Source organism: Cottoperca gobio, chromosome 8 (genome assembly GCF_900634415.1).
Source record: "Cottoperca gobio chromosome 8, fCotGob3.1, whole genome shotgun sequence".
Lineage (NCBI taxonomy): Eukaryota > Metazoa > Chordata > Actinopteri > Perciformes > Bovichtidae > Cottoperca > Cottoperca gobio.
Genome location: NC_041362.1, coordinates 2,335,616 through 2,351,937, shown reverse-complemented (window position 1 = coordinate 2,351,937; position 16,322 = coordinate 2,335,616). Strand labels below are relative to the sequence as shown.

The following is a 16,322-nucleotide window of genomic DNA, read 5'->3' as shown; positions in this document are numbered from 1 at the left end:
TTATTATCATCCAATATCACAATAGTTTGAGGACAGACTTCTTATTTTTGGCTCATTTGACATTTTAATGAGGGTGGGGGCTTTGGTAGACATTTGACAGATAACCTCAGTTGTTCTAAAACCCCTGCCCTGGAGATCTTTGTACAGTTCAACAGTTTAAATTCAAGTTCAGCTTCGAGGATGTGAAATGAAGGAGGATTGTGTTATTGTTGGGAAACTATTTCTTAATTTCATTATTATAATGATGATATTTGTATTTATTTTTACAGTTTAAACAGAAGGAGTATAAATAGAGGAATCGGCTGTGATATAAACACCGTCTCATCTTTGCAGCGCCCCCTGCATCAGCGTGCAGGCGGACGTGCATGGACGCGAGCAACAGATCCGAGCGCATGCGCAGTTCATTGTTTTGACTGAAAATGCCGTCGGTTTCGAAAACGGCGGCCAATGCGTCTCCTCAAACCGAGAAACCTACCCACTATACGTGAGTAAAGCTGCTTCAAAGAAACAACCAAATCACCCGTTGTAGAAAATGTTATTTGCACGTGCACATATGCGCGTTTGCATTTCTTGCATTCCTCAACTCTTATGCTTGCGTTCAAAACATGGTGCTTTTCCAGGCTTTGTGACTACCTAACGTCACATAGCAAACAGCGACTGCACGCTAACGACACCAATGTGGGAAACACAGACGTGTTAAATCACTTAAGTGACGAGCCACGCGTTCACGGAACCGTTTACGGTTGTTTAACCGAGTTGGGGAGTTGTTTTAAATAATCCGTTGAATGTTGTGCCGTCAACTTGGTCTGCTAAATGATTAGCCAGGAACTCGCTAACCAGTCTGCTTGTAAATAGCTCGGCCTTATTTTGAGTTCCCCCTTGCTACGCACATTTATAGACGTACGCTCCGGGACTTTCTACCTGCGTTACGTCAAAATACTTACGTAGTTTACGCTGTGAATAGCGAGCTAACGTTAGTGACCCAACAATACATAGTAAGCTACAACACTAGCAGCATACCGCGACACCTCACTGAACTTTTTCCTCGCTTTCGACTCGTTTGTTCTTATTAAACGTCTTTTTAAAACGTGGTGGTTGATTCTACTTTTTGTTGTTTTGTCCTTGTTGTGTCAGATACTTGAAGGAGTTCAGGACAGAGCAGTGCCCGTTGTTCCTCCAGCACAAGTGCACGCAGCACAGACCCTTTACGTGCTTTCATTGGCATTTTCTCAACCAGCGAAGAAGAAGACCCATCCGAAGAAGAGACGGAACTTTTAACTACAGCCCCGACGTGTACTGCACGAAATACGACGAGACCACAGGCATCTGCCCGGATGGAGATGAGTGAGTGTTTCCATCCTGCAGCTTCATGAACGTGTCCGTGCATCATGATGGTGTCCGTGCATCATGATGGTGTCCGTGCATCATGGTGTGTCTGTGCATCATGATGGTGTCCGTGCATCATGATGGTGTCCGTGCATCATGGTGGTGTCCGTGCATCATGATGGTGTCCGTGCATCATGATGGTGTCCGTGCATCATGGTGTGTCCGTGCATCATGATGGTGTCCGTGCATCATGATGGTGTCCGTGCATCATGGTGCAGCTGCAGACTGATGTTTTGCTGCCATGTTTATGATGCAGAATCTAAAATGTTGAAAGCACAGGACATGTCCCTTTAAATGATCCTAAGGTTTGTTTGTATAAGTAGTGCGTCATGCTTCATATGGGGAGTTTTACAGTGACTGAAACAAACATTGTGAAACTTTATGTATTACACAGACCAGGGAGAAACTGCTGTGTATTAGGGCTGCACAATGTGAGGGAAATATGCAATACCTGCAGAATATAATTATTATTTTGTCTATAAAATGTCAGAAAATAGTGAAAACTTGTTCTCAAAGTGCAAGGTGACGTCTTTAAATCAGTTTAATAGGATACAATACAGAGAAATCTCCATATTTGAGAGGCTGACAGCATTTTCTGCAATTAATTTCTGCATGAAAAATTACTTTAACAATAAATCAATTATCAAAATAGTTGGGGATTATTTTTCCACCAATTAACTAACCGATTAATCGACTTGTTGCAGTTCTACCTGCGATAAATAAACATATTAAAGTGTACTCAGTCTTTCTGCAGCCTGCAGTTTAATGCTAAAATACAAAAAGAAGTACTGCAAGTTGCTCGTTGAATTTCTATTTTATTTTTAAATTTAAATTTCAAAGTGTAATATCGCCGTCTTTTGCGATGTGTTTATATTTATTTATGCTATGAATAAACCGATATATTGTGCAGCCCTCTTGTGTAGCTAACGGTTCTGTTGTGATGCTAGCAGGGGACTGACGGCATGTGTTTTTATCATGTTTGTGCATTTTGAGGGAAATTCTAAGAGATGCAAACGTCTTGGTGTCACCAGATCGCTGTTGCTATAGTAACACACGTGTAGGATAAGAAAGCTCTTTGTTTAATGGACACATGTTCTCATGCGCTCAGCTGAATGGAGCTTAGAAAGAGAGGACTGTGTGCTTCAGTCATGAACAACCCCAGAAAGCAGTGCTCTGAAGATACGATGTGAAACTGTGCATTAATTACATTATTATTATTATTTGCACAGATAAACAGGATTTTATTGGTAATTGTTTGGCGATGTTGCTAAAGATGTTTGCAGATATCCCAGATGCAATATTGCAAAGCTCCTTTGTGTTGTTGCATGTTTAGTTTTTACCAAATGTAACATTTCTGACCTCTTCGTCTTGGAGATAAGTTCACTGTCCAGGTTCTCCGGGGGCCTCATGGCAATAATGGCTGTTCTCTTCAGCTAAACCTAAAGTGTCCCTGCGCTCAGATAACAATTTAGTTTCTTATATGCGACCATATCGTCTCCATTGTTTTGCACATGGCATCGTGAATTCTCCAAAGCCTTTCTGTGAGACTGGGAATTAGAAATGGAGCAGCATTCAGTTGAGCCCCACATGGAAGGGAAAAAAAGCAATAGGATTATTGAACTAATGGAAAATGAGCGTCCGCCATTGTTACAATTCCTCCGCTGCCAATGCCAGCTATTTTCGTATGACCTTTTGTGTTGCCATAGCAACTGTTGCTACTCCAAGAAAGGAAAACAAATTGGTTTATTCAAGAAGCTTATTGGCCAAACGTTACGTTTGTTGAGGCGTTGCTGCTGTGTCAGCTCTGCAATCGCAGTAGAATCGTGTTCCTGATTTAAGATTGTGTGCATTGTTTTTTGGACCATGTTATAATGTTGTCACATGACACGCGCTGCCTGCACATGCAGAGTTGCATTGAGTGGTGTTTATTTATTTTAGATTTAAGGTTCTTCCTTTCTGCATTATTTTAATGTCACGCTAAATCACCTTTATTTATTAAGAACTGACTAAATGTTTTCAATGTTGTGTCGTTGCCTCCTCAGCTGTCCTTATTTGCACCGGACCACTGGTGACACGGAGCGCAAGTACCATCTACGCTATTACAAGACTGGCACTTGTATCCATGAGACAGATGCTCGAGGGCATTGTGTGAAGAATGGCCTCCACTGTGCTTTTGCTCACGGGCCACATGATCTCCGACCTCCAGTCTATGATATCAGGTGACATACAAAGCAAAGAGTGGCCTCTCTTCTCCCTGCCAAACCTTTCACTCACAAAGGAACCGACAAATCAGCCAATTCAGACAGAATGTAAACAGAATGGCTGCGTTGAAAAGGTTTAATGGATTGCCAGACTCACGTTTTAGTTTGAAACTCGGTTTTGAGGGCTCGACTCGATGAATTTCTGAAACAGAAATCTCTATCTATAAACATCTGATACTAGATAAACATGCTGCATCGAGCTGTGCGCCGCTGAAAGAGTTCAAAAGTTCAACAAAATGTTTAGTGTACACAAAGTTCAGGAGTTAAAGGGATAAAACTCTTTTATTTTTCTATCATGCTGTTACATCTGTCTGTAACTAATGTTATTCAAGATGAACTTTATTGTTCCACAGAGGAGGACATTTGTCTTTCTTTTAAGATTTAAAAGACAACATTTCACATACTGTATAATATAATTAAATATAAATCTGCCACTATTGAAATGTTATATATGTTATTTAAATATTATATATATTATATAAATTAATTAAATATTATATATATATAAATAATTTAAATATTATATAATAATTTAAATATTTATAAGTAATTTAAATATTATATATATATATTTAAATATTATATATATATATATATATTATTTATATAATATTAAAATTATTTATATAATATTTAAATGTTATATATATATATATATATAATATTTATATATTTTATATACATTTTAAAGGTGATCTACCAAGATATGTTTTATTTAATGTTTTGAGAAATAAAGGATAAAAGAAATAACCCTGATTTCATGTGCGCAGAGAGATTCAAGCACAAGAGGCCCTTCAAAACGGACAGCTGGGATCTGGGGAAGGTATTCCTGATCTGCAGCCGGGTGTGTTAGCCAGCCAAGCCATGATTGAGAAAACTCTGACAGAAGACCCCCGATGGCAAGGTGAGCAACGGGCTCATGCAAAAGCAAATCGCTCGGGTTTCCTGCAAAAATAACAGATGAATAATATTAATAAGTTGTGCCTTTTTTCTAGATACCAACTTCGTTTTAGCCAACTATAAAACGGATCAGTGCACTAAGCCCCCGAGACTATGCAGACAGGGCTACGCTTGCCCCCACTACCACAACAGTAGAGATCGAAGACGAAATCCAAGAAAGTTCAAGTACAGGTGAGTTTAAGTGAGAATAACACGTTGGCTCGTGTGTTTGTAATGGCCTTAATGTTCTGACTCTATGTGTGCAGGTCAACTCCGTGTCCCAATGTGAAACATGGGGATGAATGGGGCGAACCCTCAAAGTGCGACAGTGGAGACAGCTGCCAGTACTGTCACTCTCGCACTGAACAGCAGTTTCACCCGGAGGTGAGTGGATTCAGTCCTTCAGGTGGAGGATTCAAAGCTTCATGATGCATTATAATGATAATACCCACAACGAGTCACCATAACAGGCATAAAGAGAATGTGTCGTGTGAGAAGTGACTGTAATCCTGCTGCAAGTCCAAGATGTTGTGTTTATAAGGTGTTCCGTTACATTACATTACGTTGCATCTCATAGTCTTGTGATTTCTTCCTCTTCCTCTTCCTCTAAGATCTACAAATCTACCAAATGCAATGATATGAGACAAACTGGATACTGTCCCAGAGGACCGTTTTGTGCATTTGCACATGTAGAAAGTAAGTGAGCGTTGGTCTGGATGCTGCCTCAGTGCTCGGGGGGATACAGAATGTTTTGAGTTAAGATTCTGATTGATTTTAACGGCACAATCCTCACACAAGATGTTGCACTAACTGAAGGGATTCTTTAGTTAATAACAGTACCAGTAGAAAACTGCACTAATGAAAGAACATCTGTTTATTTATCGCAACATTAATATTGATATCTTCAACTATGTTATTGCAAATGGCTTATTTACTTCATATCCTGCAGCTCCAGCCACAAGCAAAGGGCTGCTTGTTTACACGCTTTATGAATTTAATAATGTATCTGTCATGCTTTCAGGAATCCCCTCCACGGAGGAGACGATGAGCTCGTTGCTGACGGTGATTCAGTCCAGTTCACAGTCCCAGCTGGGCTCTCAGCAGTATTCAGAGTGTCCGCTCGGCGAGTGGAACAGCGGAGGCAGCGCCACCAGCAGCAACGGACAAGCAGGAAGTGTATGTATGCAGAAGTGTGTCGGCTCGGCGTGTCGTCGCTGCTCTGACGTTGAGTTGTCATTATTATCGTTACTGTTTCACATTTCATTCCTGCTTTGTCAGTGAACGTGATATTTAAGACCGTAGTGAGCTACATTCTCAATCTAAGATGGATCCATTCAGAATGATGGTCGTGTGCACTTCTCTTTCTCAGGTTTCATGTTCTAATAGCTCAACTGTAACTCCGAGCTCAGGAAGCGACACTTTGTTATCCCCAGTGGGATCCGTGTGCAGGCCCAAATCCTTAACTAATAGTAGTTTATGTTCAGAGTCCACCTCATCCAGCGTCTCATCTCTGACGTCTAACTATCCCAAAGCTCCGGGCTTTGAACGAGAGGATCAGGTACACAGACTGCTCTCTTCAGCTTTACGAAGAATACAACACGACATAGGGCTCACACTGAATGCATCACTGGGATCTGAGCACTGAGTTACTTATTTCTCATTCATTTTTACTTTTGACACTTTTCCCCACGAGTTGCTTTGTTTTCAGATCGTTTCATTGGATGTTGTTAAGCTCAATAGTACGGAGTAGTTTACACCTGGGGGACAACAAACGTATCATCTAATGTGGCTTTCTGTTAACATCTGAGAAACTCCATCTTAAAGTCAGTCTCTGAAAGATAATGTATTTGTAACTCTACACTGAGAATCCCCCTCAGGTTGAGCTCTCTGCTTCCTCATGTGTAATTATTGAAAAATGTCGCCCACTCACTAAAATGTGTCGTTTCTTTTATCCAGTTTGAATCATTGGTAGAGCTCCAGGTGTCAGACAGAGTTACACACTCGGGTTACTCACCTGTGATTCTGATCGGGTGTCATTCACTCGATAGTTTGCTCCATTTGGGAAAGTGAATAATGGTTCAGGGCAAAACATTTGTGTGTAAATAGGCTTTTAGCTTGTTGCTAGTTACAGTGCAAACATGCCTTTATTTGATAATGTGTGCCTGGAAGTGTAGTGTTGAGTTCTGTCACTGAAACGTTTCTATCACTTTTAGATTAAGAACAAGGGGCAGGTGGATCAGAAACTGATGGACCAAGAAAAACAGGTTTGTGTTTAAGTGAATTGCATATATATTTATATTTATTTTATATTTATTTTTATATATATATATATATATATATATATATATATATACATCTTTTTTTTATATTATATATTCTTTTTAATATTTTTCTATATTTGTATATATATTGTGTATATATATATATATATATATATATATATATATATATATATATATATATATATATATATATATTATATATATATATATATATATTTATTTTTATTTATTTATATATATATATATATTTTTATATATATATATATATATATATATATATACTATATATATATATATATATATAAATATATAAATAAAAATACAAAAGCCTGACAAAGATCTCTGTTTGATCAAATCATTGCACATTTCGAATATCTTGTAATACAGGATGCAGCTCTTTTATCTGGTTCTTCCCTTCAGGTAGATCTGTTGATCCTGCACCTGTAACAGCAGCCTGTCTTTAAACATGATGCTCTCTCTGCTTCCCCTTTCAGACACAAAATACAGTTTTCTCTGCGGTGAACCCTTTGGCATCCAGCTTTACCTCCAGTATAACATCCAGCTTGGCCTCTAGTATTGGCTCAGATAGTTCTTCACCCACCACCTTATCAACAATGAATGCAAAAGCCACTCCTTTCTATCCAGGGAGCAACACAGTGGAGTCAGTCATAGGTATGTGCATGTAAAGTCCACGGTGAAGCCTTGGCGCTGACGACAGCCTCCTTGTATTCTGTGTTAAGTGTCAGCCAGATGTGTTTTGTTTCCCCTCAGGATCCGCTCTGGACCTCAACTTCTGTGACATTAATGTTGCGTCTCTGGAGAAGGAGCTCGAGGAGCAAGACGACAGTGTGGGGTTGACGAGTAAGGACACCTAGTTGGTCAGATTTGCTTGTAAATAAAGTTCAAAGCATCAACAGTATTTACTTTTGTCTCCGCAGGTCAAAGGGCAGTCGGGGGATCTGCACCCGTTAACATTCCCGGCTCCCTCGCGCGCTCGTCCTCGTTTAATTCCTCGTCATCGCTCTCCACCTCCCCGCTGAGCTCCCTCTCCCAGTCGCTGTCGCAGTCCCTGCTGGCTGCCTCCATATCGCAGCACAATCAACCTTCCAACATGTTGGCCAAGCAGGAGCACGGCCTTCTGGGAACCTCCTCGTCCCAGAACTCTTTGGGTGAGATGATGGCGTCGCGTGAGCATTTCTACTGTAGTTGACTTAATACTTACTTTTATTGCTTCTGTGTCGTTACTTTAATAAAAGTCCTTCTAGACTTACTGCACTTCTACTCAATAACATCCAAATGAATTGAAAGTAACTTTTCCCTCGTGCGCTTGACACTAGGCTTGAATGGGGGGGCGAGCAGCATTTGGGACTTTGTGAGCGGCAGCTTTTCACCGAGTCCGTCTCCAGTGTTCAGCAGCCTCACCTCCACGACCAGCAGCGCCGATCTGGCCCGCCTCTTCAGAGACCTGGACGAGGCCAAGAGGAAGATCAAACAATGGGAGGAGGCCTGGCATCAGGTCAAACAGGTCAGTGTCAGAAGTGACTCTCGTCACCATTGCACGTCTTAGCGTGTTTAATCACCCGACTTTGTTTCCAGGCCTGCGAAGCGTGCCAGAAAGACGCTCATGAAGCGAAGGAACAAGCGAAGACGGCCGAGGCAGAGCGGCAGCTGGCGGAGCAGAAATGGGAGGAAACGCAGCGCAAGCTGAAGGAGCTCCAAGGGGACTTTGACGTGCTCTGTCGCACCCCTGGAACTCCTCTTCTACGTAGCTATGGAGAGCTGGACGAGCTCCCCTTGTCCAAGCTTCACTCCCTCCAGAGTCAGCTGCGTAATGACCTAGACCTTATAGACGGGGTAAGACAGACTAGATCACACACACAATTTCGTTTTTAGCCTCTAGCTTTTGAAGCGGCTTATCATTCAGATGCTTATCATTCAGATGCTTATCATCATTCAGATGCTTATCATTCAGATGCTTATCATTCAGATGCTTATCATTCAGATGCTTATCATTCAGATGCTTATCATTCAGATGCTTATCATCATCCAGATGCTTATCATCATTCAGATGCTTATCATCATTCAGATGCTTATCATTCAGATGCTTATCATTCAGATGCTTATCATTCAGATGCTTATCATTCAGATGCTTATCATTCAGATGCTTATCATTCAGATGCTTATCATTCAGATGCTTATCATTCAGATGCTTATCATTCAGATGCTTATCATTCAGATGCTTATCATTCAGATGCTTATCATTCAGATGCTTATCATTCAGATGCTTATCATTCAGATGCTTATCATTCAGATGCTTATCATTCCAGATGCTTTCACATCGATTACATTCAGATGCTTATCATTCAGATGCTTATCATTCAGATGCTTATCATTCAGATGCTTATCATTCCAGATGTTTATCATTCAGATGCTTATCATTCAGATGCTTATCATTCAGATGCTTATCATTCAGATGCTTATCATTCAGATTGCTTATCATTCAGATGCTTATCATTCAGATGCATGCGTCTTGTCTGCATAAAGTTGTGTTTTCCTGAGTTGCAGCTGATCTCCGTTCTTTTCTTTCCCAACAGGTAATATATCAGCTTCAGTCAAAGAAATGTATAGTTTGCCAAAAGCATGATCGTTGCATTGTCCTGCAGCCTTGCCAACATTATGTACTATGTGAGAACTGTGTACTTAGTAAAACAGAATGTCCCTACTGTAGAACAAAAATATTGAAGTGGTGATGTACAACTAGCGGAGGAACTGCTCATAGGGATAACGTTTTCTAAATGTCTGTTTCATACAGTGGTGGATTTACTTTAGACTACAATGATGTTTGACTGACCAAACAAATAGTATTATGCATCAGACTGTGTCCGGGGGATTCAATCATTGTAGTGTTTGCTCATTTTATGCTCATTACCTTCGACCTGACGGCGTTCTGTGTGACGAGCCTCTCGCGCAGATTAGAATATTAAATGACCGTACACCATGACACTAAAGGACATCGATGTCTGTGACGACGTTACATGACGTCATGAATTCCCCCCCCCCCCCGCCCAACCTGCTTTTACAGTAAATACATAATTACAGATTCTTTTTTTTTTTTTTTTTTTGAAATTGCAAACGGGACCAACGGCGTTGGTTCGACGCCGTCTTCACTGAGACGTTATGAGTTGTTGTGTTTTACTGTTGATTGATTGGAAATACTGCACTTGTGGATAAATCTCGTGGATTTACTAAAAAAAAGCTTTTTGACTTAACACGCATCGCATTCTTGTATTTGAAGAAGGAAATCCGAGCACTTACTCACTGTAACTGTATAATTCTATATTTACTGAAAAGTTCTAGTTTTAAAATGACATTAAAAAACTCTTATGTACTTCTACTGTAACTCTTTAGGTCGTTCTTCAGTCATTCAAGTTTATTAAACAAAGTATTCTTTGTATTGATGACCACAGTAGCCTTCCACAGAAATCACTCAATGTTTCAAACTGCCAGGACGCGTTCACTCAACTCAAGGGATGGAAACATAAAATGGGCAAAACTCAAAGCTGATGTTTCTTTAATTAAAGAGGAATACACATAATAAATAAAAGTGTGGGAGACATTTACTTTAATTAATTGCAACCTCCAGAGATGACGTGTGAAATGTATCGCTGATTTTAAATTTTAGAAGCTCCATGATCCGAGGATTTATTACACACACTGAGGCGTAACTGAGGGGAACATAGTCCATCTGTGCTCAAAGCATTGTCCAACAATATAAAGAGAATATGCAGATGTGTTGTATTTAATGCTGAACCCTCAGACTCGCAGAGGAAACGCTGAAACGTGCTCCTCTTTAAGCAAAGACACATTTTCATTAACGTTTGTTTTAATGCACCCAGTCAAGCATCATTCTTTCTGACCAACTCCCCTGAAGAAGGTTTCTTTATTAAAGGGTATATATATATAGAACTTTGCTTTTAAGCGGCTTTGTAGGTTTTCTTTTGTGTCTTTTTTTTAGATTTGTAATTGTTTGTTTTCTATATAAGCGGATGTCTGAAGCTTCTGTGTGTACTGTGTTTCCTATTGTTAAATCATGGCATGGTTCAACATATAAAGATTTCATAGAAAAGTACTTAATAGTTTCTACTTTCATAGTTAGATTTATAAAAGAATTCAATCAAATAAGTGCAAATTTAAAATGCATTTGAGGCATAACCAGCAGCTGTAATATCAGTGAGGCACATGCGACATGTGGGGGCTGTTCTTCAATCACTTAGCTTTGTTTCGTAGAGATTTAAATGGCCTAGCCTGCTAGAGAAGCATGTATTGTATTTGCCAAAAGCCTGAGATGGTGATTTTTGTAGGAATCTAGCCTCTTGACCTTGTCTAGAACATATCGGCCTCTAACTGGAAAGTGCCTTGCCTTAACTTAAAGGTCACGTGTAGAGTCGTCAGAGCGAACACGAGTAGTTGAAGCTTGTGCGCAGGTTTCTGCATCCTGTGTCTTGTTTTACTTTGCAGGAGCATTGACACATGACTATATATGTGTGTGTGTGTGTATGTGTGTGTGTGTATATAAATATATGCCGGTGTATTTGGCCCAATCCCATTTAAGTATTTCTGCGGTAGAAGACAAACATTGACATCATTAGACCTGAGCCTCCACCCCCCCCACACACACACTCATTCCTTGGTCGTGGTGCTCTTTCGATGCAGCTTCAGTCTTTTTGAAATTAAGTTTTTCAATCCAATGTTTGGGAGTATGCAAACGGGACGGATGAATTTGTATAGCAACATATAAAGAATGCTTTTGAACTTTAGTTTTCTTGTAATAATTGTGCAGCGAATGGAGAGTTGTGTTGTGCCGAGGTTCATGACCTTCTACTGTGTTTAAGAGAAGACCACCTTTTATTCCTGAGTTAAATTCAATAGAAAATCCTTTTTGCTACTTCTGAATATGGCAAATGAATTGTTTACATTCACATACATGACAATTAAGCAACTCAGAGGAAAAATGATCAAGAGAGGATTTTAGTGTTTTAGTGTTTTCATGATTCTATTAAATGACATGTTCTGCGATACGTTAACCCGCTACGCAACACAACGCTGCGGCGCTGCCACAATATTAGTTTGAACTTGTTGTTGGTGTAGTAAAGGCTTAATAAGTTCTGCGAGCTTCGCTGCTTCAGGAAAAGGTATTAAAGTAGTTTGTTGTTCTACATTTAGATGTTTGAATGTTGTCGTGCAGCCACAGCTCACATTTCACAAACCAGACTAAATCTTATTTGATTGAATTATCGATTTGTAAATCCAATCGAGTCAAAGTTACAGTACTACTAAGAATGATGTCACAGACCCCCCCCCCCCCCCCCCCCCCCCCCCCCGGTGCAGCTACTTCCACAGGGTTTAGTTTGACCTGTGAAGCCAATTAAATGAATGATGTGTGGAAAGTCTAAAGATCAACCAAAGTGGTGTTTTAGTAGCGTTCCAAATACGGATTCTAAAAAGGGGGACCGTTACCCTCGAACAGAATTCAAATCATTTCTAAGACGGCAGCTCAGCCTGGGCCGGGTCGCAGAGGGAGGGGGCAGCAATTGTGTTTTTGGATTTGATTGAATATGTCGTTGAGGAGGACGTGTGTCCTCGCAGTGAGCGACGGGAGGATGATCTTCTGCTTACAACATTAATGGACTTGAGCACATTCTTTGCAGTTTTACCAAAGACCTGAACTGTTGTTATTTCTTTTTGTACTATCTTTGGTTCTGTTTCAGTAAGGAGACCTAAATTGATTTAAACAAAGGAATCACCTAGAACCTTAAGTAGATCGTGTTCATCGAGGGTAATGCGGCTTCTTTTTCTAAATTTAGTGAGAAATGATCAAACAAAGCACGGGTCCTTACAAAATGTGTGTTTGTGCTGCGTTAACGTTTGTGCAATACTGGCGCACGCCGACCTTACAGTGAGGATTCACTATGTTGTCTGAATGTTGAAGGTGAAAGACATTTGTGCTTCTGAAGTGGCCATATGAAGTGTTGCGGGTGGATTGAGTCACTTTGGAACGTGATGGTTATGCATTATATGCTGTTCCGATCGGTGCTTTCTTTCTACCGGACTCTTTGTTTCCTGTCTCTTAAAGCTGTGGTCCAAATTATTATTTGTAGTTTTTGTAAAATGACGGGACAGATGATGATTGTGACAAACATTAATGGCAGATACAGACGTAATTAAAAAGTGAGTTGTCGTTGGTCTCTCGTGGTCTGCTCGCCCCAATTCAAATAGTCTAACGTTCAGTTGATAAGCACAGCTCTCCCGTACGTCTGTGCCTTTTAATAATTACACAATGTTGATCGGTATGAAGAGAATATGTCAGAATATGAAATATAATGTGTTTAATTAGAATCAAAATTGCAGTGCCTTACAATATTTTTGTAGACCGCAAAGTGATTGCTAAACGATCCTCTGGATTCAGGCCACTGGAGCCGGAGAGAAAAAGATCCACAGGAGGAAGCAAGCGTTTATATTTGACTGATAATCCTTTATCTCGCTCTGTATTTGCCATACCATTAAAAAAAACGCAGCAGATCATTAAACACATCATTTTAATCTGAATTTCTCATTTGGCACCAAAAACTCAACCGTTTGTAAGGAGAAGCACCAACGAGGAAGAATCTTGTACATGAGCCGTAACAGACGTATCATTATGCTCTGCATTGGAATAGTTTCATCTATTTTGCATTATCGTTAGTTGTTGTGTTGTCTTTTTGTTTGGAATATTATGAAAGTGGAGCCTGAAGATTTATGCAATCTTGTACATGTATATGAGTATGATGTGTGGAGCTGTTCAAATTAAGTAAACTACTAGTACAACACGTGTTGTCGCAAGTAAATAATCTGAATGTGGAACGGGTTGTTCCAAACCTTCAGTAGAAATGTTATTTTAACATTGAAGCCCTGAAATATTGAATGTATTGTTCTAAATTAGATATTGGATGAATAGGGTCACTGGATATTATGGAGCGCAGTCGATTCATTATGATGTAGCATCTAGTTGTGAACTGCTATTCAATAAACATTTATTAGAACTAAAACAAATGCAAGTTTCTGTTTGTCAGCAGGACGAGGAATAAGGAAGGAAATGTATTTCTCTCAGCGACTTCATAGAGAACGTGTTCAACCTGAGGAAAGTGCATCTCTTGGATTTATGTAGTTAATGTCGGATTTATTCCTTATTTATAGATTAAACAATATGTCTCTTATTTTGTGACGAGCTGTATGGATATGTAGGAAATGATTCTGTTGGTATATTGATATTATTTTGTGTTGTGAACACAGAACTAGGTACAAGTCTTCGAATACTAGATTCTTCTTTTCTACATTGAGGATTGTGTACAGCATATTTTCTGTAGTGTATTACTAGTTTGTTAACACTTGTTAAATTGTTACACTACAGTTATGCAATGGTGTACAGAGTTCACACAATTATTTTTATCATCTTGAGAATTAAAATAATTTTTCATCTGAAATGTGTGAAAACGTTTTCTGTCTCAAACTTGCAAAATAAAATTCTGAAAGTTTAAGTGTGTGTCTTAAAAAGTCGAGGTGATACCAGAGAAGAAGAAAGGTGGGGGTTTCTATGAGGGGGGGGGAAAGGTATTGGATTACAGCGACTTGGAAAATATTAATCTAAAACAATCTTTTCTGACCAATTGGAATAAATAAGAATGGACAGAGATGAACATGTTAAATGTAGCAGCACCTTTGGCCGGCTTGTACTTTTTATGGCACATTAGTTTGACAGCTGTCGGGAGACAAAGCATCAAACAGGTAGCCAATCAGCTGCTTGGCCTGGAGGAGAAACCACAACATACATACGTTCAAACATGAAACATATTTTATGGCAATACAACAAATGTTGACACGTTATCACACCTGTGTGGTTTCACATGAGGCCGCTACAAACACCACATAAGATGAATTACCTCCTTCTGACTGTCTGGGTAGATCATCCTCTCCCCCACGTGTTCTAGGTCCGAGCGTTCTTTGTAAATGCTCGAGTAACGATGAAAGGCACAGAGAAGAAAAGTTATGTTATATAAATATTCTGCATGTGTGCACAATATGTTTTAGTTGTTTTGTATCTATACCTTTCAAGGATGGACTTAAAGCCGGTCACAATCGCTCTCCCTCGCAGAGCCACGACGAGACAGGGTGCCGCGTGAAGATGACACATCTTTAAAGGAAAGGAGAAACCAGGGGGATTAACAATAAGAAAGTAAGCTCTAACTAAACTTCGTTCAGAGCCAAACTTCTCACCCTTTCATGCCCTCTTGATGACACCTTCAGTGTCTCAGCGATGTGTTTCCTCTGCTCACTATCCGGCATGCTCATCCTCCCTGCCAGCAGATGGCAGCCTGACCTCAGCAGCTGCTCCAGCATGTCCAGCTGAGGTGGCACTTGGCTGAGAGGTGAAGCATTTGCTGGTATCAGCAGACAGGTTGTCTGCCAGGGAGCATTATGTATCCCTGGTTCCAATAAAACAAGCAAAACACAACATTTGTTTTCTGCTCGGTTTACAAAGGTCATCTGGAACGGAGTCATATTTCAACATCTATCCCAGAACAGTCCCGATTCATGTGATATAAAGTGACTGCTTTAGCTTTGATGAATGAACCATGCAATGTTTAATGCTCTGACTTTAAAGTGAGACCAATGTAATGTCGAGAACACGTGCAGCATAAAGCAAGCTGAGCATCAATACATATAGTCTGTTTATGAAATAAAACCAGACGAGTAGTCCGAACCTCCATTTGGTCCTGATGCCAGCGAAGGTGACGCATCATCCGGGTCCACAGAGGCCCGTGTGCCGCTCTGTTCACGCTCCAAAGAGGCTAAAGGATCTGAGTGCAAGCTGAGTATCTGAAAGCACAAACACAGAATCATCTTCATCAGTGGAAAGTGCAACAATAGTTCTGAGTCCTGTGTGAGACGTGCATACCTGCTCCTGTCTCATGGTGCTGCTCTCAGCACAGCAGAGCCCCTCTGGGAAAAGCCTCCTCACGTCTTCAATAGCTTTCTGATATGATCCTGATCCTGTTACAGACAGTCCAACCATACAGTTTACATTAGGACTGCACCATGTACTGACGACCCATAATGACCTGCTTTTAATGAGCGAAACTGATAACAACCGATCGTTTAGAATTAAAAATATATATATTTATGCACACCTGAGGGCCAGAAAGGCAAAGAGGGATGATTTAATGCTCGCTCACTATTGTTAACAATGAAAACAAACAACAGTTCAAATGTTCATTAATGTTTTCTATTAAACATTTTGTATTGTCTGAAACTGAAAGCATGTTTGTCTCTCGGGTCAGCGTGCTGCCCTGGTTCTTCTTCTCCTCTTTATTTATTGGCGGATTGCAAACCAACTTTAAAAGGTGCATACAGTACAGGA

The 16,322-nt window shown here is 40.1% G+C and overlaps 1 protein-coding gene across 2 annotated transcripts; it reads left to right on the top strand.

The window, feature by feature from the left end:
* The first annotated feature begins 339 nt into the window (after positions 1 to 339).
* Positions 340 to 10,997, top strand: unkl (unk like zinc finger). Of its 2 annotated transcripts, XM_029436798.1 has the most exons (16): positions 340 to 484; positions 1,135 to 1,344; positions 3,429 to 3,605; positions 4,418 to 4,551; positions 4,643 to 4,778; positions 4,853 to 4,970; positions 5,198 to 5,282; positions 5,608 to 5,762; positions 5,956 to 6,144; positions 6,800 to 6,850; positions 7,363 to 7,540; positions 7,640 to 7,729; positions 7,807 to 8,037; positions 8,206 to 8,393; positions 8,465 to 8,722; positions 9,463 to 10,997. In XM_029436798.1, the coding sequence occupies exons 1-16, from the start codon at positions 420 to 422 to the stop codon at positions 9,616 to 9,618; spliced, it is 2,421 nt and encodes an 806-aa protein (XP_029292658.1). In that variant the 5' UTR covers positions 340 to 419; the 3' UTR covers positions 9,619 to 10,997. The 2 variants fall into 2 exon arrangements, with proteins under 2 accessions (XP_029292658.1, XP_029292659.1); XM_029436799.1 differs by lacking the exon at positions 5,956 to 6,144.
* Positions 10,998 to 16,322: the final 5,325 nt, after the last annotated feature.

Excerpts from the sequence above, each read along its gene's own strand:
- unkl (XM_029436798.1), top strand. The coding sequence starts at position 420 with ATGCCGTCGGTTTCGAAAACGGCGGCCAATGCGTCTCCTCAAACCGAG. Across the intron at positions 6,145-6,799 it reads GCTTTGAACGAGAGGATCAG|ATTAAGAACAAGGGGCAGGT; the intron begins GTACACAGACTG and ends TATCACTTTTAG. Across the intron at positions 6,851-7,362 it reads TGATGGACCAAGAAAAACAG|ACACAAAATACAGTTTTCTC; the intron begins GTTTGTGTTTAA and ends TTCCCCTTTCAG.